General features: G+C 41.8%; 2 protein-coding genes and 1 long non-coding RNA gene across 3 annotated transcripts; 2 read left to right on the forward strand and 1 right to left on the reverse strand.

Annotated features, from left to right (window-relative positions):
- Positions 1-1,010: 1,010 nt before the first annotated feature.
- Positions 1,011-10,207, reverse strand: LOC115112168 (dihydroorotate dehydrogenase (quinone), mitochondrial-like). Its single transcript, XM_029639015.2, has 9 exons — positions 10,123-10,207; positions 9,464-9,673; positions 8,494-8,693; positions 6,196-6,278; positions 4,376-4,563; positions 3,770-3,883; positions 2,517-2,670; positions 2,217-2,376; positions 1,011-2,107 (listed from the first exon to the last, which is right to left on the reverse strand). The coding sequence occupies exons 1-9, from the start codon at positions 10,138-10,140 to the stop codon at positions 2,014-2,016; spliced, it is 1,221 nt and encodes a 406-aa protein (XP_029494875.1). The 5' UTR covers positions 10,141-10,207; the 3' UTR covers positions 1,011-2,013.
- A 2,759-nt stretch (positions 10,208-12,966) lies between these two features.
- On the forward strand, positions 12,967-13,411 carry LOC115112495 (uncharacterized). Its single transcript, XR_003860945.2, has 3 exons — positions 12,967-13,028; positions 13,150-13,211; positions 13,341-13,411. It is a non-coding gene; the product is annotated as an uncharacterized LOC115112495 (long non-coding RNA).
- A 3,138-nt stretch (positions 13,412-16,549) lies between these two features.
- On the forward strand, positions 16,550-24,464 carry LOC115111106 (polycystin-1-like protein 2). The gene is made up of 11 exons (XM_029636984.2): positions 16,550-16,897; positions 16,999-17,100; positions 17,216-17,394; positions 18,253-18,399; positions 18,584-18,786; positions 20,224-20,411; positions 20,684-20,819; positions 20,912-21,107; positions 21,317-21,536; positions 21,647-21,731; positions 22,317-24,464. The coding sequence occupies exons 1-11, from the start codon at positions 16,691-16,693 to the stop codon at positions 22,361-22,363; spliced, it is 1,710 nt and encodes a 569-aa protein (XP_029492844.1). The 5' UTR covers positions 16,550-16,690; the 3' UTR covers positions 22,364-24,464.
- Positions 24,465-25,890: the final 1,426 nt, after the last annotated feature.

A 25,890-nucleotide genomic window follows, 5' to 3' on the forward strand; every position in this document is an offset into this window, starting at 1 on the left:
ATCATCTATGAAATATCACTGACAAGTGGTCTCTCCTCAGATTGTCAGATGGGTCTGTTTTGTTTAGAGGCCAATCTTCTCTGTCAACACACTCCTTTTCTGACAAATCCAGCTTTTGGGGAGTAAGTCTTTGTCTGTCTGCACTGGACCCTCAGGAGGAAGAGAAGGATCCCCCCCACAGCTGGTCCATTCTGACCTACATGTATTCTGAGATCAGAGGCAGTGGCCAATAGATCGGCAGCAGGACCCCCGGAGTCAGGAGCTAGGGAGACCCTCAGGAAATGTGTTAGTGTGTGAGCACACTAAGAATAACATTTATTTACCCACAATGCTACAGTACTGTGCCTCTGAGTTAAGCCAGGCTGATATCTAAATCACGAGCACTGTGTTGTCGCCGATGCCCACAGTCTATATATTGCAGAGATGCAGTTCAGTTAAGGGGAAGACAATTCCATTTTTATAAGCATTAAAATTCCCCTATATCAATCCTCTCTATTCAAAACCCAGCAGTCAGACCGGACATTCAGTCAACATGGATTATCAGAGAAGGTAAGATTGCTTTTGTGCCCGCTTGAATTCTCATGACCCCTTAGGCAGGACTCAACGTTAAGAGCAGTACCTTCTGTACCCTAGGAATGTATCGAACCCACTCATGAGAGTAGTGGTGAGAGGTTATTCTGACACAGAAAAATATATGTACAATGGACAAACTCTGGCAGAAACATTTGCTCAGGGGATGGTGAGTGAATAACTACTGAAAGAGAGCTATAATGCCGTAACAGGGCTTATAAGGCCGTAAGGGACATGAAGTGGGCAATCTCTAAAGAAGTCAACCGGGGGAGAAGTACAAGCCAGGCTCTGAGAATAACAGGAGAGTACCAACAGGTTCCGATAGAGCCTCAATAAGGTCGACTGGGACTTTGATGATCAACGACAGCATTTCCCATGCCACCCAAAAAACATGCACATTGACCATGGAATACCAAAATAAGATATGGACAGTCAAGACATAAGAATTTAAAAATTGACATTTATTCTTGCCTGAGGCGCGTGCTCGAAGGTTAATGTTTCTCAAATAGCTCAACTATATAGTTTAATGTACATGACTTAACATACATTAAGTAACCCCTTGACATTACACCCGTAACAGGAGGCATTACAATTAAATTCAATCTATGTAATAGGTCAGAAATAGGACAGAGAACCATCAGTGCATCCTCTTGGGACTTGGCTCTCTTTGTCACTGACCTCTTATTCTGGTACACTTCTCATCCGTTATACCGCTGAGAGTTAAGGCAGTTTGTACCATCTTACAGTGGGATCATGTGTATTTAAAGTCTGCTGACATTAGGCAAGTAATTGTGCCATTGCCCTTTCTTTAAATGTCAAAGTTGTTATATTTCCTCAGTGTTTAACTGACTACTGCTGCAAGGCTAAATGGTAATTGTCAGGTAATTGTCATTCCTCTCATTGCTAGGTGATCAGTTCTAATTTCAGACGAGGTCTCCATTATGTGGGTAGCAGTTCAGCGATTTACAAGAGACGTGCAGTTAAGGACTTTGAATGGAAGTTATTTGTGAAATAATGTTCAATTTCTATAGTCACATAGTTCTATAAATAGCAACACACAGTATTTCTGAATAGAACACACATCATATTTACATAATTTCAACAAAAAAAAACAGATTTTCTTTTTACATACATTACACATGACAATGTGACTGCTAGTGTCAAAATATCGTTAGCACGTAACCATTCTTGCGGTTACATCGCCTAATAACCAACAGATCCAGTAAGAACCGTGAAATGGGGCAGGTTCCCAATACTGCTGTTACTGCTGTAATATTTGTGTGTACAGATATCATTCTAGCCAGGCGTTACATGAATTGACCAGGCAAACCACTTCATGTACTATAGACTTCAAGTAAAGGCAGGAAACTGACAAAGGCATCAGTCTGTATTGTAGTCATTCTAACCTGTAGAACCGACTGATATTGACACTCAGAGCCTTGATCATTGTCCCTCTCTAGACTGTTGTTGAAATGTCCCCTCAGCTCCTCTATGGTCAGCTCCAACAGCATCCGATATGCTTGCAAATCCTTGTTCTCTGTCAAACATAGGATACAGTCAGAATATTACAAATACAAGCAATTTGACTAGATGAAACCACATTAAGTCACGCAGTAAAAGAAAAACACATGCAAGTTCACACTTACTTTAAAAGCTGTTCTAGTTCCCTTTTGATTTTGGTGACAACTGGTGGACCCTGATAGGTTAAAGAGGTGTACAACTGGACCAATGAGGCTCCAGCACAGATCTTGTCCATGGCATCTTGTCCACTGGCTACACCCCCAACTCCAATAATTGGCACCTTACCTTGAATGAGAAAGAGCAATATTGGGTGAATGAAGAGAACATTCTATACACCACCACCCACAATCAATCAATCAGGCCAGTATCAGCTGCAGCAACAGCCATTAGCAGTGTTGTGATGATCCTTCATTTATCCTACCTACCTTTTGTCAAGCTGTACATATCTCGCACAGTGCGTGTAGAGAGATCCTTGATGGGCTGGCCGCTCAACCCTCCCACCTCTTTACTCTGGGGGTCCTGTAGAGTCTCAGGCCTGGATACTGTCGTGTTAGAGACCAACAGCCCATCCACACCAAGCTAAAACACAAATCATGATTACCCATTTGACCTTACCCCATAATACCAAACCTAATTGTTCCAGGCACACTTGAACGAATACACTCAGGCTGTGTTTAGACAGGCAGCCCAAATCGGATCTTTTTTTCACTAATTGGTCTTTTGACTAATCAGATTAACTCTGAAAAAGATGTGATGTGAAAAGATGTGATAGGTCAAAAGACCAATTAGTGGGAAAAAGATCCGAATTGAGCTGCCTGTCTAAACGTAGTGTGTTCTTTCACGTGTGCCTGGAACAATTAGGATGCTACAATGGAATACAGAACTCACTTTTAAACAGAAGGATCATGAAAAAGTTACGATTTGTTCATCTTAATTCTCTGTAACGTATCTAATACTCTTTAAATATCTGCTGTGCTCTCTATTGGTCTTTTTCCATTTGGAGTCCGTCCCCTTAAATGAACACAGAAAAACAGAAACAGTCCCCTTAACATAGAGAGTGGATAGGAGGCAACACTAATGCATTCAAATCAATTTGGTGATATACGTCCTCTGCTGGCTAAGACCCACGGCAGCAGGACTGCTCTGATGACGACTATAGAACAGAAGCCGACTACGTGAGTGGGGTGAGAAGTGTGCTCAGGAAGATGAGCAAACAGGAAAAACACAGATGACCAAAGTAACCAGCCCCAAGTCATTGGGGGCTATATACTGTAGGTTAAGGCTTGGTGAGTAGGCTACATAGAGAAGCCCACAGAACCACACTGACCCCCGTGTGGCCAGGCCCCCGACGGACCCCCGCCTGGCCAGGCCCCCGACGGACCCCCGCGTGGCCAGGCCCCCGACGGACCCCCGCGTGGCCAGGCCCCCGACTGACCCCCGCGTGGCCAGGCCCCCGACTGACCCCCGTGTGGCCAGGCCCCCGACTGACCCCCGTGTGGCCAGGCCCCCGACTGACCCCCGTGTGGCCAGGCCCCCGACTGACCCCCGCGTGGCCAGGCCCCCGACGGACCCCTGCCTGGCCAGGCCCCCGACGGACCCCTGCCTGGCCAGGCCCCCGACTGACCCCCGTGTGGCCAGGCCCCCGACTGACCCCCGTGTGGCCAGGCCTCTGACTGACCTCTGTGACCACATCAGCAATGTCCTGCTTATCCTGGGCGGTGAGGTCAGGGGCAATCTTTACCAGTACAGGTGGCCTACTCCCACCCTGTAGGGCATCACGCTCCTTCAACACCTGGATGGGGGAGGTGGAATGGGGGGGAGACAGGAGGGTACAGGATGAGGAGGATACACACGAGCCACCACAGACACACAGTCAATGAAATCCATCACATCAATGAGATTTAACAATGTACAGCACAACACGGAGACCAAACAAGAGCAATACAGCTGAGCAGTTGTTCCTAAGGTTAATCGTGTTCAAGCCAAACAGCGCTATGCTGTACTTGCTTGTGTGTTGTGTATGTTGTCTAATGGGAAGTGAATTATCTTTTGACATAGAAATCTATATGAAAGCTCACCGGCCATATCAATAAAAGTTGAACAGAACTGAACAGAAACACCAGACTTCAATAAAGGAAAAGTTGCAACAACATGCTCTCTGGAAAGCCAACTGTAAACATAAAAATAAATAACATGTATGATATCACATCTGAGTGTGACATCCTGGGTAAATAAAGGAGATATAAATCACATCTAGGTCAGCCAAAAATTGCCAGCCACTGACCTTGTACAGCAGTTGTCGCAGTTCCCCTTTCCCCTGCAGGTCCCTGAGGCCTGGGGTGTTGGGGCTGCTCACGTTCACCACCAGGTAATCAGCCAGAGGGCCCAGCGTCCGCACCCCCTCCAGGTAGTCTGCCGCTGCGTCCTGCGATAGCTTGTTCTTTCCCAGGTTGATGCCCAGGGGCAGGCCAGCTAAAAACACACAGACAACAGGATTTATTCCAGTTATCAGTCCCTGGGAGAGGTTAAGGTCCAGAACATAAATAGAATGCCAGCGACTGAATTAATGAGAATACATTGTCCGCAAGCGTCAACTGCGTCACGAGCGTATAGTGCATCAAATTACGCCTCGATAACACCAACAGCGTCTTTGCATTTTGGTACACCAGAAGTACCCGCATTTCCAATGGAACGCTGTGTTCGCCTTGCAGCATTGAGTTGCAGAGGCAGTTGCAGTGCGCTCTGTGTGGCGCATAAGTTGGATATATCGAACGTATGCATTAAACTGTATGCATAAACAGCTTGACAGAGACGGTAGGCGAAGGTGAATGTTGCACACGTATCCAGATGATGCTGAGTACCATTTAGGGCAACACCACTGTCGGTGTGATCGAGGCATTAGGAAGCAAGTACATTTTTCTCACGTCGACGCAGAGCAATGCTGGTGAAATTAGCAGATAAATTGTAAAAAAATAAAATAAGAATTGACTGTTGGTGCATTGTTACCTCTGGAATTGTGAAATGTATCATTAAAAAGTGTCTATTTAGTGTTCATAAGTTTAACTGCACGCCAACATTATGTAGGCTGGTGCTTGTGAAAAACGGTGTAGCAATGCATGAACGCAACGACATTCTACATTTAGAAACTGGATTTGGTTTTGGGAATGATATAGCACGTGAACAACAGTATCACCGTTGTTGCTTACAGCTGATTGGATTGAAATGCAGCTGAAACAACGTGCATGGTTAGCGAGTGCCTTGGTTGAAATGAATTAAATCTGTTCCAGAGATTGAGTGGGTTGTTGGTACAAAGGGAATTTGAGGAATTGTTACGCTCTTCCCTACTTCGCTAAGTAAAGTTGTATGGTTAAAAAGGTCATTTGGGTTGTAGGCTATGGTTTATCTGACAAATAGATGACCTATTTGAAAGCAATACAGCAGCCTACCTGTTTTGATGATGGGCATATAGTCTCTAGGCTACTATGGCTGGAAAACCTAGAATGAGGTAACTCAGATATCAAGAGACTATACAACTGTTTATAAACCGCTTTCCATTACAATTACAGCTTAATAACTGGTTTACGTTACGTTGTTTATGTGAATTAATGCTTGCCAGTCTCGCACAAGCAAATTCACGCGGTTGACGGACATCCCCCTTGTGATTTCGGCTTAATGTCCCAATCGAAATCAGTGGGGCACATTTTGTTACGAATGCTCTATTTGACTGAAAACTAGTGAAATATGCCAAATTGAATTCAATCAAACGCTCTTCATCAACGATATAAAGCAATGTTTTAAAAATACAACAGTGAAAATGTTTTGTCGACAAAAACATTTCAGTTGTTTGCTTTTTGACTGTCAATACAAGACAGTATGGGCAGGACAGACTCATTTGTAAGTGTTTATTAGCTGATCTGCAAGAGTGCGACTGGTATTAGGAACACCTCTCTGAGCCAGGGGAAATGGAATCTCCATATAAAAATACAGGCAGAGGATTATAGTATAGTGTAGTTGGCTGTGTGCCTGAGACACTTATAAGCTCACTGTCAAACCCATCTATCAGTCTGACAGACAGGACAGAAACATGAGTTGTGTCTCTAGTACCTTTAGTCAGCTCTACCTGGGTGCCTTCTCTTGCCTTTAGTCTCTCCCGTGCTGCTGCAAGACCACAGCTGTTGAACCCATATCTGAAACATACCCACAACATAAGAGGTTAAGTTCATGTAACACACAAAAATCCATACATTTGCCAAAAAAAGCAACTATAAGCAATTTGGGATCCATTTCTTTATCATGCCATTATGATACAGTACGTGTTAATCTCTGATTTTCTAGGGTGCACATTAAATTCAATTGACTACTAAAATACATGAAAAAAATAATTGCAGTCAGTTGAGTAAAACTGTATTAAACACCACCATAAGGAAATGAGGCCTTTAATCATCTAATGCACTCATCTTGACTTAACTTCTGGGAAGCTGTGTTGTTGTACACTGAGGAGTGAAAGAAGCACTCCGGCATATTATTATATGAGGGGCTTGTTAGTCTGAGCATCTCACATCCCGGCATATCATCCATGCTAAATTGAATTAATCATATTGATTCTAGCCTAATATACAAAGACTTATTGTCATTTACTAACTACATTAAATACAAGACAAACAACTTGGATACATCCACAGTGAGCTCCAAATGTATTGGGACAGTGATACATTTTCTGTTGTTTTGGCTCTGTACTCCAGCACTTTGGATTTTAAATTATATAAAAATGACAGCACTTTTTGTATATAGTCCCCCCCCATTTTAGGGGACCAAAAGTATTGAGACAAATTCTTTTACATGTGTATTAAAGTAGTAAAAAGTTAAGTATTTGGTCCCAGACTCATAGCACGCAAATACTACACAAAGCTTGTTACTCTACAAATTTTTGGGATGCAATTGGTGTTTGTTTTGGTTCAGATTATTTTGTGCCCAATAGAATTGAATGGTAAATTGTTTGTGTGCATCTATAAATTGTTGCTAGTTTGTGTTATGTTTGCAACTGGTTTGGGATTATTCATTTTTTAAGAGAAGATAAAACTTAAAAATAAATGTATTGTGCCATTTTTGAGCCACTATTATTGTAAACACTTCTAAGTTAATGTGGATGCTACCATGATTACAGACAATCCTGTATGAATCATGAATAACGATGAATAAGAAAGAATGTTAGATGCACAAATATTATAACTGCTCACTATTACAATGGCATGTGAGGTTAGCAGCTAGCATTTTGGGGGGGTGACGCCAAAGTGACAAAATACACAATTTAATTTCTGTTGGGCACAAAATAATGTATGAAACACAACCAAAACAAACAGCAAATGCATCCAACAAATTTGTAGTCACAAGCTTGATGCTGTCATTGCGTTATATGAATACGGAACTAAATACTTACCGTAACTTTTTACTACACAAGTGAATTTTTCCTAAAATGTTTGGTTCCCTAAAATGGGGAGACTATGAGCAAAAATGCTCTAATTACTGAACGGTTCACCTGATATGGATAAAAAAATCCCTCAAATTAAAGCTGACATTATATCATTCCTAAGTACTGGAGTGCAGAGCCAAAACATTTTTTTAAATGGCGCTGTCCCAATACTTTGAGCTCACTGTATTAGCCCTATTGTTGTTGTTCTAGGGCAGTGTTAACATCAGTCAGTCTGTGGAATTTGCCATTCAAAACACTTAAGAAAATCACAGAACGTATCACACTCACCCCTGAAGAAATGGGATGGTTCTGGATATTTTTTCAGTGGTTTGCTCTTAAAATGTTTAGAACAATGTCAAGCAAGCATAGACAGCCATGACAAAATGCACACTTCTTTATTGTGTAGCAATTATTTACAAATACTTGAATATATGGACTTACATTTGGATCTGGGATGCTTTTTCCTGAACTGAGGATTAACTTCTCTGACAACCAATATGTCCTTTCATATACGCAAAGTACTGTGTTCTAACAACTCATGAATATATATGTTTGTGCCTTGGCATCTCATTTCACAGCACTTTTAGAGAATGAAAGCGAGCGCAACGAGGTAGCAGTGTAACACCCTGATAACATTAATTTGGCACCTTCATTTCAGTTTGAAGAAGCTGTGCTACAACAAATATAAAAGGGAATTCATATTATAGTCTGTCACTAGCCTCAATGTAAAAAATTATTATTATTTTTTATGTTGTAGGTGGCAGGCTTATCCCATTTGAACAGAGTGGAGAATGACAAAATAAACTACCTGTGATGTCTCTGTTCGCTGCCGTTTGACACAGAATTCACAAGCTAAAAACATTCATCTATAATGAATGACAGTCAGCCATGCTATGGTTCAGTAGCCATGTCTTATTCATTCAAAACCGTACCGGTTGATGACCGCCTGGTCAGTGGTCAGTCTGAACACACGTGGTTTGGGGTTCCCCTCCTGGGGTTTGGGGGTGATGGTCCCCACCTCCACGAAGCCAAAGCCTAGTCTATACAGCCCGTCAACAGCCTCCCCATGCTTGTCAAATCCTGCTGCTATCCCTATGGGGTTCTTGAACTTACGACCCATGACGTTCACTTCCTGGAATAAGAAGTAACAACTCCAGGTTAAAATTTTGCCTAAATTCCATGGAAGTACACAGTGACCAAAAGAACAGTTACAGCTTTGATTAAAAATGTTTATAATGGCTTTAAGGGCGCTGTACTGCAGCGCCAGCTGTGCCACCAGAGACTCTGGGTTCGCGCCCAGGCTCTGTAGTAACCGGCCACGAACGGGAGGTCCGCGGGGCGACGCACAATTGGCCTAGCGTCGTCCGGGTTAGGGAGGGTTTGGCCGGTAGGGATATCCTTGTCTCATCACGCACCAGCGACTCCTGTTGCGGGCCGGGCGCAGTGCGCGCTAACCAAGGTTGCCAGGTGCACGGTGTTTCCTACTACACATTGGTGCGGCTGGCTTCCGGGTTGGATGCGCGCTTAAGAAGCAGTGCGGCTTGGTTGGGTTGTGTATCGGAGGACACATGACTTTCAACCTGACAAGATAGTAGCTACTAACAATTAGATACCACGAAATTGGGGAGAAAAAGGGGTAAAATTCAACAACAAAAAACAAACTTTAAAAAAAAAATGTATAATGAGATTTGACTAGCTAGGGTGAGTCGAGACAGTGGGAGTGAAGGTTCTCAAACAAAGTATACATTCCGTTCTAATCTTACATCAGCACAAAGGCAATTCAGTGTAAGCAAGGAGAGTGAAAACACCCAACAGGAATTAATCTGGCCTGGTTAAACCAGACTGAACATAGCAAAAATCTGTTTGCATGCCAGGCTAGAGGACACCTCCTCCCACACTGACCAGTGATGCTGGGTCCTGGTAGCGGTTCAGAGGCACCAGACCCAGGCCGATTAACCTCACAGCCATGACATGTGCTGTCTCTGCTCCCACAATCCTCTGCAGCAAGGGCATGAGCTGGTTGGTATAGAAGCGCTCATCTCCCACAGCAGTGAGGTAGGAGACAAACAGGACGCTGCCGGACCCTATGATTTTCACTGCGTCCTTTAGACGCTGCAAAGAAAAATCAAACAATGTGATGGGAATAAACTGAAATATGATGCATACTGTTGTTGAAGCACATCAGGTGAACTGAGGGGTGTTGCAATTATTGTTATATTACTAGATGACAGAGAGTGATCCTGAATACCCAGAGACTAACGTTACCAGCTTTGAACAACCCAGTGGGTATAATTCAGCATGTCGGAGTCTGTCTAGTCATTCAGGATTCTGCAAACAGTTAACTAGCTTACCACTTCAGAGGCTGGTTACATGAAGCTAACGTTAGCTAGCTAGTCAAAGGGTAGCAAGCTAAGTTCGCTCGCTCACTTCATTCAACAACACTCTGATTGTTGAAGCTAACGTGGAGTGGCTACTGTCTAGTTTCGCTTACCAAATAGTAAAAACATTGTTCATGACAAATACAAACTATTAAAACATCACAGTTTCATCAATGATGTTACCTTCAGTTGTCCCGCCATGGATGTTACATCACTTTGCAAATGTCTGGAAGCATTTCTCTCACATTGCCGAGAACCACTTCCTGAATGTAATCTCACGATACTTCAAAGGCGGTACATGTCAAGTCAGAGTTCAATGATGATTCTGCAAGATAAAAATTATATTTTGTTCTGATTAATATAATAAATGAATATGAGTAGTCTTACTCATATTAATTTATTATATTAATCAGAACAAAGGACTCATTAGTAACTCTAGTATTTCACTGAGTAAATTAGCACAAATAAGATCAAATAAAATGGCAGATGTTAAAGATGAAGGGATAGTGTATAAGCCTCAATTAATTTCATAAGCCAATTGAAAACCAAAGATGTATTGTTACAACCCTGCTCAATGTCAATATTAGGCCTTGGCTACATCAAATTGACTTGTAAAGTGAAGTAGATTTGAGAAAGGTTTTTCTTCAAAATTTCTAACCTTGAGTGATGTAAAGGCACTTTTTCACTTTGCATGTTGTTTGAGTGTCTGTAGTGATTTTCCTAATGTAGTAAGAGTTTATTCACAGTTTTTCGAAAGAAAGCTTTCTAATTTCCATAAGATGGGCAGTGTGCCTTTCTTCCAAGACCAGTACTTGTTTCAGTTTGTAGGCTACCATAGCTCTACCATCTATAATGGATTTGTTCATACGAGCCTCTTTGGTTTTGTGGATTTCTGTGGGGATTGTATCTACGGCCAGTACAGCATGCAGTGAAGAGGATGCAGAAAATACCACTTCAATAAAATTCAAACATGTGTTCGAGAATATGGCCTATGAGTTTTCTCAAAAGCCAAAGAGCTGGTATCAAGCCCAGGAGTCCTGCAAGGAGCGAGGAGGGAAACTTCTGATGGCCCTGAATTGCAAGATTAAGAGCTTCCTTGAGGACTTCTCAAATAAAAAAGAACTTACTTGGTGGGTGGCTACTGGGGTGTTAGGGCAGTACCAGGGGCCGGTGATCGGTGAGTAAAAATACTGGCAAACCACTCAAAAATAATAGTAAACCACTCTATACTATGGTTCCAGGGCTGCTCTGTGTCTTTTGAACAGGTTTTGTTAGACACTGATTTCTCTATAGCTGTAATTGAAAAATTATTGGTCAATCTGCTGTAACTACAACCATTTTTGGACTTATAAATTCAAAATATGTACCCATTGATTCCTGAAGAATATAACTTATAAATGCCTCATGAGCTCAGTTCAAGTGTCGTCAGAACCCAAAATATACGCTTGTTTTACTCCAATGTTTTAAACAAACTAAATGTAAATAAACACTTTATAGCCTCAAAACATGTTTAAACTATAATGTTGATATCATGGACGGTCAGTCCTTGCATTCATAGCCCTGTATGAACTGGGCACAGATATCAGTTCAATGTCAAGTTTTGATTTACATTTGGTTGAGTTGTCAACTAACATGAATCCAACAACAAAAATTCACCATGTCATTGAGTTTATTTTTATACCTTTATTTAACTAGGCAAGTAAGTTAAGAACAAATTCTTATTTTCAAAGACAGCCCAGGAACAGTGGGTTAACTGCCTTGTTCAGCGGCAGAACAACATATTTGTACCTTGCCAGCTTGGGAATTCGATCTTGCAACCGTTCGGTTACTAGCCCAACACTCTAACCGCTAGGCTACCTGCCACCCCAATGTTAAAAGTTGGGCGAAAAAAAGAAGAACATTTCCTTATATTAATTACTTAAAAAAAAAAAAATCCAATCAATTTTCCGCATTGATTCAACTTCGTCACATTCCCCAAAAAAATGTTTTAATGATGTGGGAACAACATTGATTCAACTTTGTCACATTCCCCAAAAAATGTTTTAATGATGTGGGAACAACATTGATTCAACCCGTTTTTTGCCCAGTGGGGACATTTCTCCAGCCACATCCCTCAGCTTTTTAGTGAAACAATGGCGGGGAGTATGCTTTGTTATTCTTTCAATGGCTGATTGCCTCTTTAGGCACTCTGTGAACCATGAACATTAAATTGATTTTCTAATTAAATGAGAAAGTTGAGTCATCTTAATTAAGCCACTGCTTATGGTCTTGATGGAATTCCTGAGCTATACAGAGGCCATTTGTAAATGACAGCTACCATGTACAAAGCACATCTTCACTACTGATCGCTTATCAGTGTCAAATGATGTTAGCAAAATCCATTCTTTTCATAAGCTCATATAACATATCTCCACCAGCCTTGGAACATCATCGCCATAGGGAAAGCTTAGAACCAAGCTTTCACACTTGATCCATCAGCCATGATATAAGGACATTTTAAATGATACATTGTTGTTGGAAAACAATATTAAAATAACAGTATTGTATGGAAAATAGTACATTTCATAGCTCAATTCAAGAATTGTTTCATGTGTCTGTAGTGTATAATGCTACTGGAGAGAATGGTGCTTCTACGGAGAACGGGAGTACCCCACTCCTCTGCACCTATGTGATGATGGATCCCTTTCAGCTGGTGACCTCAACCAACTGCAGTGCCTGGCGTGGCTACCTCTGCACCCTGGGTACAGCACCTTCGCTAACCCCATTTTAACATGTTCAAAATAAAAGACTGTGTCCTGATATTTATTGTAAGCAGATATGCTGCAATGTTTTCCAAAATGATTTAGTGTAGAGGCCTGAATGATATCCTGCATGACATCTGTGCTGTATAATTCTTGTTCTACAGATTTGAATTTATCTGCAAATCCATCAAATAGTATGGTAAGTGACTTTTATTAATGGCCTTTATCCGTTGTAATTCTTGGTGCAAGTTATTATCAAAATGAATGGTTCTTGTTGACTTTCGTAGGACAAACAGGGAGCAAGTGGCAAATCAAGACACTGGAGAAGCCATCAAATTAAAGTCAACCGTGAGTTTGTTTGGCAAGTTTGTTTCACAGTTTCAACCATTCATGTACTCCCATGAACTAAACGTCTCTCTCTCTCTCTCTCTCTCTCTCTCTCTCTCTCGCTCTCTCTCTTATCCTACAGGTATGTCAAGGAGTCTGTCAAGCATGGAGAATCAGGTGACCAACATCAACATGCTCCTCAAGGTCAGAAATGCTGCTGTGTTAAAAGTGCAGTGTGACACATATTTCAAACTCTTTTTGTTATCAATTGTTAACACAATTATAGTTTTCAGTGGTTGGGAGTTTGCGGTCATATCCTCTGTTTTGTTTCAGGAGGCTCAGATGGAACTGGAAAGAATGGAAATGGCTATAGGAGAGCCTACAGACGCCAATGGGGTAAAGTATCACAATGACGATGGACGTGTAATAAGATGGGTGTGGTCAGTGGAGTAGATGACAGAGTTTAGGGCCACTGGAACTTTCAGTCATAGTGCTCTCTCTCACCACAGAGATAAATTATTATCAAATCAGCAAACAGTGAATGTAATTAAATAAATGATACTGCTGTACCTGGTCAATTTGGGCCTAACCTGAACCCTCCCCCAACAGAAAAAGTACCTTGAGCTTCTACTACAGGGAGCCCAGATGCTGTTTCCAAGTAATTTGAAATTAGACAACACGACTGCTAGCAATATCATCAGCTGCGCTGGGGGAGTCATACTCCTCAAAATGAAAAGATGTGGGGCGGACAGTGACACTAATGTGGTGGGTCAAGCAATGATAACTTTCATTATTATAACATGAAAATGTAGGCCTACATACTACTGTAAACCTATACATCTGTTTTTAGTGTTGTGACATATGACAAAAGTGGAGTTCATTGAGAGTGCATTTCGCTGATGTTCTGCTGTCTTCAAACAGGACATGGAAATGTTTGATTTGGCCTTTGAGATTTATAAGGCAGTAAGCTTGGTGGTGACCACAGAATCTAATGAGCCCTTCTTCGTGAAGCACCCAACAGGCAGCATCTACCAGATCAGGTTAGTGTTTACAACCCGGAGCTCCTCCATCTCACTCATTGGTATAGCCTCCAATTCTACACTCTTAGAAAAAAGGGTTCTAAAAGTTTTTTTGCGGAGGGATAGGGTTCTACCAAGAACTGTTTTTGTCTGAATAAACCTTTTTGAAAGACAAGGTATTTTGTAATGCAAATAGTTCCACCTAAAACCTTTTTCATACTTATTTGATAATTGTTTGGAAGGCAAGGCAGATTCTTTGGAAGGCAAGGGTTCTACATAGAACCCTTCTTCATCTGAATAAGCTTTATTATTGTAATTGTTTTTCTTTCAAAAATGTTAACATCCAGAGTTTAAGTAATCCAATAAGTTTTAAACTGTACCTATATGGACATATTTCTGTATTTATCTGGTATTCCATTCATCATTTTACATAGACAGTACTGACATAATTGATATCTTTGCCATGATTTCTCTTTCAAATGAGTATTTTCTGTGATTTTATTGAGCAGAGAGTAGGAGAATAGAAGGGAGTCTGAGTGAACCAGCAGTGTATTGTATGGTTCACAGCAAATTTTACAGTTTTTTCTAGTGTACATTTTTCAGTGTAACATTTCTAGTGTTGATTCAGGAGTTAAATGAATTTAACAATCAGTGGTGTAAACGATCCCCAGTGTTGGTGTTAATAACCAGAGTTAAATAACATACATTTTCCTAAACAAATTGTGGGTGCAAGTTGTGGGTGACTAAAATTACCAACCGTTGGATATCCTCACTCTGGCTGGATTCCTGGCTAAATTCCCAAGCTGTCCCTCATACCATCACAGTCACCTAATCATCCCCAGCTTACAATTGGCTCTTTCATCCCTCTCCTCTCCCCTGTAACTATTCCTCAGGTCGTTGCTGCAAATGAGAATGTGTTCTCAGTCAACTTACCTGGTAAAATAACGGTAAAAAAAGGAATAAATAAGAACTGCACATCACTTTACAAGCCAACATAATGTGTCCTGTAAACCAGGAGTTTCTTAACACCACTGTGTTAGGGTATAATTAAGCCCTCAAAGAAAGGCCTTATGATTCGCTTAATGTTTTGTCATAAAGAGTTTGATTTTAAAGGATTATAAGACTGGTGGAAACGGTTCATTGGTTAATTGAGGGTTCTAGGAAGAACTCTTCAAAGATATAACCCTTCATAGAGGGTTCTAGATAGAACCTTTAGAGGACAAAAGGGTTCTTGGTAGAACCCTTCATAGAGGGTTCTACCTCGCACCAAAAAGGGTTCCCCTATTGGAACAAACCAAAGAACCCTGTATGGTTCTACTTAGCACCTGTAAAACTATGCTTCTTGCTGTCCTCTACTTGAATGCGAGCCATCTGACTCTTGTCTCGTCTCCCTCAGCCTCACCCCATCACAAATGGATAACAATGTTCTAGGGTCAGAGGACGATGCATACATCAAGCTTCCATCTTTCTCTGCATTGCATTCCTCGCTGGAAAACCACTCACTTGTTAATGTACAGGTCTGTACAATAAACAACATTGATGATGCTGTTTTGTTGTGCAAAATAGTATTTTATTTTTATATTTTTTCTCTTCCTTTCAGGTGACCACTTTTATAGGCAACCCATATCCATCGACTGAAAACATCACAGGAACGGTGTGTACCCTTGTACTAAGGGATGGATTGGCGGAAATCAGTGTAGAAAACTTGACAGAGCTAATTGAGGTAGGCTACAGGATAGAACAGGCCAACTACTTTAACATTAGCCTGCTGTCATTCCATCCTCATTTCCCTAACAGAGATGAGGGAACCATGAATGCAAATAGATTTGGTTGTTTCTCTCCCTTCTCTATAGATCATTCTTCCACGCCCAGATGCTCCTGTGCTCTCTGGCACGACTGTATCCTTGGAGGAAGGGGCTCGCGTTGGGACCACTTTCAACACTACGGACCCCAACATCACAGTCATATTCACCATACAGCCCAGTGTCAATGTGTCCCTAAAACTGCTGCTGGGCCTGGGCTCCCCACCCAATGACACCCACTATAAACACAGCACCGTCCTGAGACACACAGGTAGAGGAGGATTCCATCACCATAGTTACTGCTAGGCAAAACATTACATCCACTGTGCTACTGCTTTCAGTCAATCTAGCTGTCTGGTATGTACATAGATTCACATACTACTTTTGATATTCACAAGCTTTAAGACATGTCTGTCTGGAATTTCACACTGTAATTGGAGGTCGGGCTCTCAAACGTATTGTTGGTTTGCTTTCTTAGTCTGGGTGGTATAGAGTAATCCATGTTCAAAACCCTATTGTGCTCTTTCAGAGGGTTATCGCTGGCTGGTCACCCCTGAGATGATGGAAAAGGGAACAGGCACCTGGTATGTGAATGCCAGTCTGTTTAACTCAACCTGGAGCAAGGGCCTGACACTACAGATCACCATCTTTACTACTAAGTGCATGTACTGGAACACTAAACAGCTGACATGGAGCATAGCTGGCTGCTGGGTGAGGCTGCTATTAATGAGACCTATCCCTCCTTTGTCTCCATCAGAGTATGAACAAACCTAATTGGTAAGCGTTGGTATGTGTTTGTGACATTGTGAAAGCGTTTGTCTGTGTTGTCTTGTTCTAGGTGGGTATACAGTCAACTCCTAGGATGACACATTGTCTGTGTAACCACCTGACATCGTTTGGGAGCTCTTTCTTTGTGATGCCCAACTACGTAGACGTGTCGCTCACAGCTCAGTACTTTGCCACAGTGAATGAGAACTATGTGGTGGTGGCGTTGCTCTCTGCCTTCTTTGGCCTGTACCTGGTCACTCTGCTCTGGGCCTGCTATGCAGACAGGAGGGCCCTCACCAGGGTGAGTTTATCAAGGCGTGTACAAACACAAATACAAACACACACAAACTGATGCTCACACTCACACACACACGAACACTGAAACACTTGTTTTGTCCACAGAGGAAGATGACACTCCTGAAGGATAACCACCCATGTGCCAGTTATAACTACCTACTGAATGTCCAGACTGGCAGTCGGAGAGGGGCGGGTACCTCTGCCAATGTAAGATGGGGTGGTAACTGAATAGATCCTTCATTCATTTCTGTGGTCAGTTTACTTAGCAATGGAATATCAATACCAGTATCCATGCTAATCAGAGTATATTTTTTTTATGTAGGTTACAGTCAAGTTGTTGGGTACACAGGGGGAGAGTGAGCCCCACCACCTAAGTGACCCTGATAAACCAGTATTTGAGAGAAGGGGTGTGGACTTGTTCCTGGTGACCACACCCTTTCCCCTGGGGGAGCTGACGGGCATCCAGCTGTGCCATGACAACTCTGGGGGGCACCCCTCCTGGTAAGCACCAGGGCAGATGACACATCATCCCTGTAATTATTGTGACTTGTTTAAAGTCAAGGTCTTTTTGAAATCACTCCATACTTTCCATTGTCATGTTTAAAAATGATTTGTGGCACACTAAACTCTAAGGTCCGGGTTAAGAATCTGCAGGGACAACTAGGACCTATAAATACTGAGCTGTTAAAGTAGTTTAGGTGTGACATTATCAAGCTTTGCTCCCCTCACCCTTGGAGACCTGGTAGAGTTTCATCACAATGACACTTCAAAATAGCATCCTTGCCTCCTCACCTCACCTTGTCTCCTCCTGTTTAATACCTGTCTTAAAGGTTCAATGTTGACGTATTTATCACAATATCAAATCATTTCTGGGTAACAATTCAGTACCTTACTGTGATTGTTTTCAATTCAAATTGTCAAAAAGAAACAAAATAGCTTCTTAGCAAAATATTTTTCTAGGACTACCTGGGAGTGGGAAGGGGAAAAGTAGCTGTTATTGACAGAGAGGTTTGGAACTCTATTTCTTATTGGTCTGTTGTCACCAGGCAGGCCAAAACTCCATCCCACCAAAACAGGCTGAAATTACAGGGTATCGTTTTAAACAGGTCTTACACTAAAAAGGCATTATCATCAATTGCATAGTATTATTCCAACCTCATCATGTGGAAATATAAAACACAGGAAATCCTGTTTTTGACTGCACGGAGTCTTTGAATACACACAACAAAAATATTGCAACCACTGCTATGCTGGCAGGGACTTGTTTTTGTTTTTATCTCTACAGTCTAAGAATCTCTATCTCTACACAGGGAATAATAACTATTTTCCTGAGTGTGAGGTCACGTTTCCTCCCACCAGGTATCTCAACAAGGTGACGATCCAAGACCTGCAGAGAAAGAAGGTTTGGCACTTCCTGTCCTCATCGTGGCTGAGCTCTGACAGGGGGGACGGGCTGACCAAGAAGACCCTCAACACTGCCAAGAAAAACGAGATCAGAAGCTTTAGGTGATTGACCAACAGTAGAGTACAATGTTACAACATGTCTGTAGAGGATTTCTAGGTCCAATATCTTGCAACGTGCCATAGAGTTTTAATTCTGAACCCTTGTATCCTAGACTACTTTTTCAATGTAATTCCTCGGACTTCCACCCTGGTCATCCCCTAATGTCCCACACTTTCTATGTCCTAGAAATATTTTCCAGACCAGGACGTCGACAGGCTTTAGAGATCAGCACATCTGGGTGTCCATCGTAGACCCTCCCTGGCGTAGCCCGTTCACCCGAGCACAGAGGGTGTCCTGCTGCATGAGCCTCCTGCTCTGCACCATGGCAATCAACATCGCCTTCTGGAAGATCCCCAAAAACCAGCAGTCTCCTGTCATCTTCACCATTGGTAAGTCCATAGAGATACAACATTATGTTTTATATTGGGTACTGGATAAGTCATTGTGGGTGAGTCAATTAGTCCTCTTTTGTGACTGTGCCGTTCATATCTGAGCTCACATCTAATGAGCTGCCTCTGATAAGGATGGGCAGTAATGAGCTGCCTCTGATAAGGATGGGCAATAATGAGCTGCCTCTGATAAGGATGGGCAATAATGAGCTGCCTCTGATAAGGATGGGCAATAATGAGCTGCCTCTGATAAGGATGGGCAGTAAATGAGTTGCCTCTGATAAGGATGGGCAATAATGAGCTGCCTCTGATAAGGATGGGCAATAATGAGCTGCCTCTGATAAGGATGGGCAATAATGAGCTGCATCTGATAAGGATGGGCAATAATGAGCTGCCTCTGATAAGGATGGGCAATAATGAGCTGCCTCTGATAAGGATGGGCAGTAATGAGCTGCCTCTGATAAGGATGGGCAATAATGAGCTGCCTCTGATAAGGATGGGCAATAATGAGCTGCCTCTGATAAGGATGGGCAATAATGAGCTGCCTCTGATAAGGATGGGCAATAATGAGCTGCCTCTGATAAGGATGGGCAATAATGAGCTGCCTCTGATAAGGATGGGCAATAATGAGCTGCCTCTGATAAGGATGGGCAATAATAAGCTGCCTCTGATAAGGATGGGCAATAATGAGCTGCCTCTGATAAGGATGGGCAATAATGAGCTGCCTCTGATAAGGATGGGCAGTAATGAGCTGCCTCTGATAAGGATGGGCAGTAATGAGCTGCCTCTGATAAGGATGGGCAGTAATGAGCTGCCTCTGATAAGGATGGGCAGTAATGAGCTGCCTCTGATAAGGATGGGCAGTAATGAGCTGCCTCTGATAAGGATGGGCAATAATGAGCTGCCTCTGATAAGGATGGGCAATTTTATCCTCCACTCACGTAGAAATTGGAAATTTTGGCTACCGGAAAAAGTTTTTACGAAAAGTAAAAAGAGAACAGTGCAGTACATGGGAACTACGATTAGCCTGCAATGTGGATGATAACATATCAGACTTTTTAGATACAGCTGCGTTAAGAATCAAAGACAAGGACTTGTCTCAATTATAAATGTTAGATCCAACTCAAGGCTCTTTTCTCCTTGGTGTTCACAGAGTTACAAGGACTAGTAGTTGTAGGCAGTGGAAGGCTCTTCATAACCCTTCAATAGACAACGTTTCAGCCACATTCCTTTGACAATACAGATCTGAAAGACCTTGTCACACAGCACAGAGTGGTTATTCAATGACCCCAAGCCCTTGATAAACCTTTCATATGGCTAAGAAATACTTGACCCAGAACAACACAACAAGTGTTCAGACATTGAATGATATATTGAGTGTTATAGCTTCTGTTATTGTGCCTTGACTCCATAATGGTGTGCGCTTTCATGTCCCAGGTTCGCTGGAGGTCACTTGGGAGGAGATCATGGTGGGGGTGGAAAGCGGTTTGCTCATGTTCCCCATCAACATCCTCATCATCACCATATTCCGTAGTATCAAGCCACGATTCGTCCAACCGAAGGAGAAGAACCCCGATATGCAGGGCCTGAAACCCCTCGCTGTTACCATGCCAACCATTCTTAAGGTCCTCTCTTTACCTTTTCAAAATAAAGTGTTGTTGCTGTGCTATAGTTCTGCGCTATACTTTGTCTACAACCTTCAAACACTCCCATCGTTTATTCCTTTCAGCTGTGCCTGCCTTTTTTCTTACTTCCAAGGCCATACAATATCTTATTGGTTATAGCAACCATTAACATTGATACTGGCAACTGTGATACTGGCAACATTGATACTGGCAACTGTTATGTACGTTCTGTCCTTAAGTACTGTATTCCTGCATACTACGTCCCTATCTAGGATACAGAGGAGATGGTGAATCTGCTCTGTAAGAGCCAGAGGAACAAAGTGCCTGAGCTAGAGAAGAAGCTGGAGTCATGCGATGACCTTTGCTCAGCCTTGGGCAGAGTGCAAGGGGTCATTCAGCTTATGCAAGGTGCTTCACTGACACTGCAAGAGCAACCTTACAAGTCACACAGGTTTTGACATCATTGTAATTGTTGGAGATTTGATGCGTCTGCCTACTAGGGTTGAGTGAGAGTGAGCCACACTGGGTCTACTGCAGCAAGTTTGTCCTGTACTTCCTCCACCACCTGTCCATGTGCCTGGAGCGGCTGGATGAGAGTGCCTTCCCCACCCCAGAGGCCCGTCAACACATCCTGAACACCGTCCACCTGCTGCAGAAGACGTCCGAGATGGTTTTCACCAGCCACATGGCTTACAGGTTGGACAATATACCTGTGTAGAGAAGGGAATATAAATAACGGAATTAAAAGTTAAGCTTTTCAAAAAAAATACTTTACACGTCATTCCCTTCCTCTCAGTTTCCAATCAAGTTAAATTGATCTGTATTTATGTGAATATCATTGTCATACATTACTCTGACCAAGTACCTAAACATACCTGTGTTTCCTCTGTGCCTCCTCTCCCCAGTCCTCCCCGTGTTGCTAGGGAGAAAAGGAAAAGCTCGAGCTGCTGGCTGCCCTGGTGGTTTGTGTTTGTGGGCTGGTTCTTGCTCGTCTCCATCAGTGTTGTGTCCACGTACTTTACCCTGATGTATGGCTTTGCCTATGGGAGGGAGAAGTCCATCCAGTGGGTTATCTCTCTGGCCATGTCCCTCTTCCAGAGCATCTTCATCCTCCAGCCTCTTAAGGTAAGACCAGGGCTCTATGTCTTACATGAAGAATGTAGTCCTGAAGTTCTGTTCAATCATCAACAGATGTAAAAATAAGAATTTCATTTGATGCTTGTGTTTATTCTCAGGTGATTGGTATGGCGATCTTCTTTGCCCTCCTCCTCAAACCAGTGGCAGTAGAAGACAGTGAGGAGGTTGGACTACTTCTGAAAGGTAAGATCCTCGAGCACAGAAGACCTACTGTACAGGGCTCTCACGAAACCATTATGCTTTACCTTAGTGTCAGTTTTACAAAGGCGTAATTGATCTGGGTTTCTCAGTACTAGTACTCTGAAAAGGCATTTACAGAGAGAGAAGGGTTACAGTCAGTAAGGGACTGTCATAGAGAGAAAATACCATTTTTTTCTTCATATCCATGCCTACTCTCTCAGAAATACAACAAAGCCTTGAATATAAATGGCTTCTGTCAAACTATTGAAACCTATCTATTATGCATAATTAATGGTATATTTGAGACATTTTAGACTGCAATAGAGCTGTATAAGTCTGTTTTATCCTCAGATAGTAGGAGAAGCATAGAATTATGGTAGTATTTTGCTGCCATTTTGGCCAGGACTCTATTGTAAAATACATGTTTAATATCAATGAGACTAACCTGGTAAAATAAAGGTATAAATATCTAAAACCTGTGTTAGTATGCCACACCATGTCAGGCTCACAGGGATTCTGTTGAGCTTCCCTTCTGCGATGTTGAAAAGAAAAGTCCTCACAAAGAGGCCTGTCTTATCTGTCTTACAGAACAACAGGAGATGTGTAAATTGTACTCCGGTAGGGAGATGCACTGAAGAAACACAATTTAGCTCTACACGCTGTCTCCAGATGATCGATGGGTTTGGAAGACCTGATGCCCTACAACAGACATCCTCTGCTCTGCTGCACTGACTATCAACGTGGCAAACTGAGAATATAAGTTAGAAAACATAGTTGTTAGGTTTTTATTGAATACTTGTTACTCTTAATAAGAAAGGTACAAGGCATAATATGTATGAATGTACTGAAAACTACTGTATCATTTAAATTGTAATATTTAGTAATAAGCTGATAGTTAGAAACTTTTATTCTTGTGGATTGTATGAAGTTACTCAATGTATGGAATTATTCTGTTATATTTATTTTATCACAAACCGCTGATATATTATTTTACACTGTACATTTATATTTACTTTTAAGTAACATACAGTCACCTCCAAAATCATTGTCACCCTTGATAAAGATGAGCAAAAAAGACTGTATAAAATAAATAATAGAAAACCAGAGCTATATTGAATGTTTTCTGAGATTAAATAACACATTGGGAATGATCTTAGACCACTCCTCCATACAGAATCTTTCCAGATCCTTTATATCCTTCGTCTGTACTTATGGACTTCCCTCTTCAGTTCAAACCTCAGGATTTCAATGTGTTTCAAGTCCGGAGACAGAGATGGCCATTGCAAAATGGTGATTTTTTTTGTTGTCAATTAATAATTTCTTTGTGGATTTTATGTGTGCTTGGGGTCATTGTCTAGCTGGAAGATCCATTTGTAGCCAAGTTTCAGCCTCTTGGTAGGGGCAACCAGGTTTTTGGCTAAAATGTCCTGGTACTTGGTACAGTTCATGGTACCGTTCAATGTCACTATCACCAAGAAGCAAAACCGCCTCATAAAATCAAAGATCCACCACCATATTTTACAGTAGGCATGGGGTTATTTTCTGCATTTGCATCTCTCTTACAAAAGAAAGATGCATATGGTCTTTGCTCCTGAGTGGCGCAGCGGTCTAAGGCACTGAATCTCAGTGCTTGAGGTGTCACTACAGACACCCTGGTTTGAATCCAGGCTGTATCACAACCGGCTGTGATTGGGAGTCCCATAGGGCGGTGCACAATTGGCCCAGCGTCGTCTGGGTTTGGCCGGTGTAGGCCGTCATTGTAAATAAGAATTTGTTTCTAACTGACTTGCCAGGTTAAATTTTAAAAATATTTTCAAAGCCCACTGGTGTGCGTGGCCAAAAACCCCTATTTTCATCTCATCTGACCATAGCACCTGGTTCCAATCCATGTGCCATTGACGTTTAGCAAACTCCAAGTGTTTACATTTGTTGGTTTCTCTCAAAAAAACTTGTTTTATGGCAACCGTGACCCTTGGACTTTTCTTTTCATCACAAACCATCTTCATCACTGTGAGTATGGACAAGATACACTTGGGTCCAATACCAGGAAAATTCACCATCATTTTAAAAAATCTCAGTTTAAAGAACTGTAAGTAGAATGTTAATGCAAATAGATTTTATTGAGAAGAATCTTTACGGGTACCAATCATTTTGACACCTACAGTATTCTTTTTATTCGTTTTTTTCTTGGTAGCCTTTCCTGCAGTGAAACGACCTAGTGGCCTCATGGGTGGAATGTTATTCATATTTTTCATAATTTCATAATTAATAAACATTCTTTGTAAAAAGCCTCTGAAAATCCGGTGTTTCTATGTCAAACGGTTTTGTTATATTTCTGTCTTCTGTGATGTATATAAACTGTAATATTGGGATGCAAACTCAAAATTTAATACATTTCATCTCTATATCTCGCTTTTTTAAGCCCATAACCACGTGTGAGGGCCTCCCCGGGTGGCGCAGTGGTCTAGGGTAGCTGTGCCACCAGAGACTCTGTGTTCGTGCCCAGGCTCTGTCGCAGCCGGCCGCGACCGGGAGGTCAGTGGGGCGACGCACAATTGGCCTGGCGTCGTCCGGGTTAGGGAGGGTTTGGCCGGTAGAGATATCCTTGTCTCATCGCGCACTAGCGACTCCTGTGGCGGGCCGGGCGCAGTGCACACTAACCAGGTCGCACGGTGTTTCCTTCCTCCGGTTCTGCTGGCTTCCGGTATGCACACTGTGTTAAGAAGCAGTGCGGCTTGGTTGTTTCAACCTTCGTCTCTCCCGAGCCCGTACGGGAGTTGTAGCGATGAGACAAGATAGTAACTACTAACAATTGGATACCACGAAATTGGGGAGAAAAGGGGGTAAAATGCACACAAAAAATAATAATAATAAAATAACCACGTGTGTATACTTTTGTTTCAAAGTAGATTTGTTTAAGACAGTGTGACCCTGATTTTGTATTATTTATTTTATACAGTCTATTTTGCTCATCTTTGTCAAGGGTGCCAATACTTTTGGAGGTGACTGTATCTGTGGGCTCACTTAGTATTATAAGTATATTTATTTATTTGAATACATTTGAAAAATGATTAAAACAAGTTATGTCTTTTGAAACTGTTTTTCCATAAATAAGGTTGTATTCCCGTGTTCTCCCCTCATCCCCATCACAACATGAGTCCTACTTTCACTGTGCTCAGCAGATCGTTATGAAAGAAAGTGTAACACCTATTAGTAAGACACTCATATCACCCCAGACAGTTATCTAAGTTACTGTATCTCAATGCCATGGTAGAGATTGTCTAAGAACTCCTCTTACTCACGTCCGTAACTCTGTGTGTCACTGCAAGCTATGTAGTTGACCAGCAACAGCGACAGATCCAGTGTAATATACTATACAAATAAAACAAACTGGATGGAATATGGGGGAAAATGTAGCACATTATTTTTCAATCTTCAACAAAAAATGCTACAAAAAAAATGTATTGAAACTTGTTACAAATGATGGAGTCACTCATGATTCACCAAACAATATTTTGAAAGAAGAATTAAAGTCGAAATTTTAGCTGTTAAAATTAGATCCAACAATAATATTAAGGAATGAGAAATCCATAGCTTAAATACGAAGGTGTCATTGTACTCTGATGATTCATGTTTTCTTTTAAAACCACAATTAGAATTCCTCTACTACAGCCTCGTAGAGGATCTAGATACTTTTGCTAACCTCTCTGGATTAAAACCAAATTATGATAAGTGTACTATATTACGTATTGGATCACAAAATGTTTACTTTTACATTACCGTGTAGTTTACCAAAGAAATTGTCTGACGGAGATGTGGATATACTCAGTATACAAATCCCAAAAGAAAGAAATTATCTCACTCCAATACATTTTAATAGAAATTTAGCAAACATAGATACGATCTTGCTACCATTTGAAAGGAAAATACCTGTCTATTTGTGGAAAAATCACCCTGATTAACTCTTTAGTCAAATCACAGTTTACCTATTTTTTTGTGGTTTTGCCTAACCCTAGTGACCGGCTATTTAAATTATATGAACAAACAATATTCCATTTTATTTGGAAAGGCAAGCCACCGTGGTGGCTAAAACAGAGATTCCTCCATTGAGACGTGCCTCTATGGACCTTCTGCTAGCTTGCTATCCCCGGCCCGCTAGCTG

The sequence above is a fragment of the Oncorhynchus nerka genome, linkage group LG27 (genome assembly GCF_034236695.1).
Source record: "Oncorhynchus nerka isolate Pitt River linkage group LG27, Oner_Uvic_2.0, whole genome shotgun sequence".
NCBI classification, from domain to species: domain Eukaryota; kingdom Metazoa; phylum Chordata; class Actinopteri; order Salmoniformes; family Salmonidae; genus Oncorhynchus; species Oncorhynchus nerka.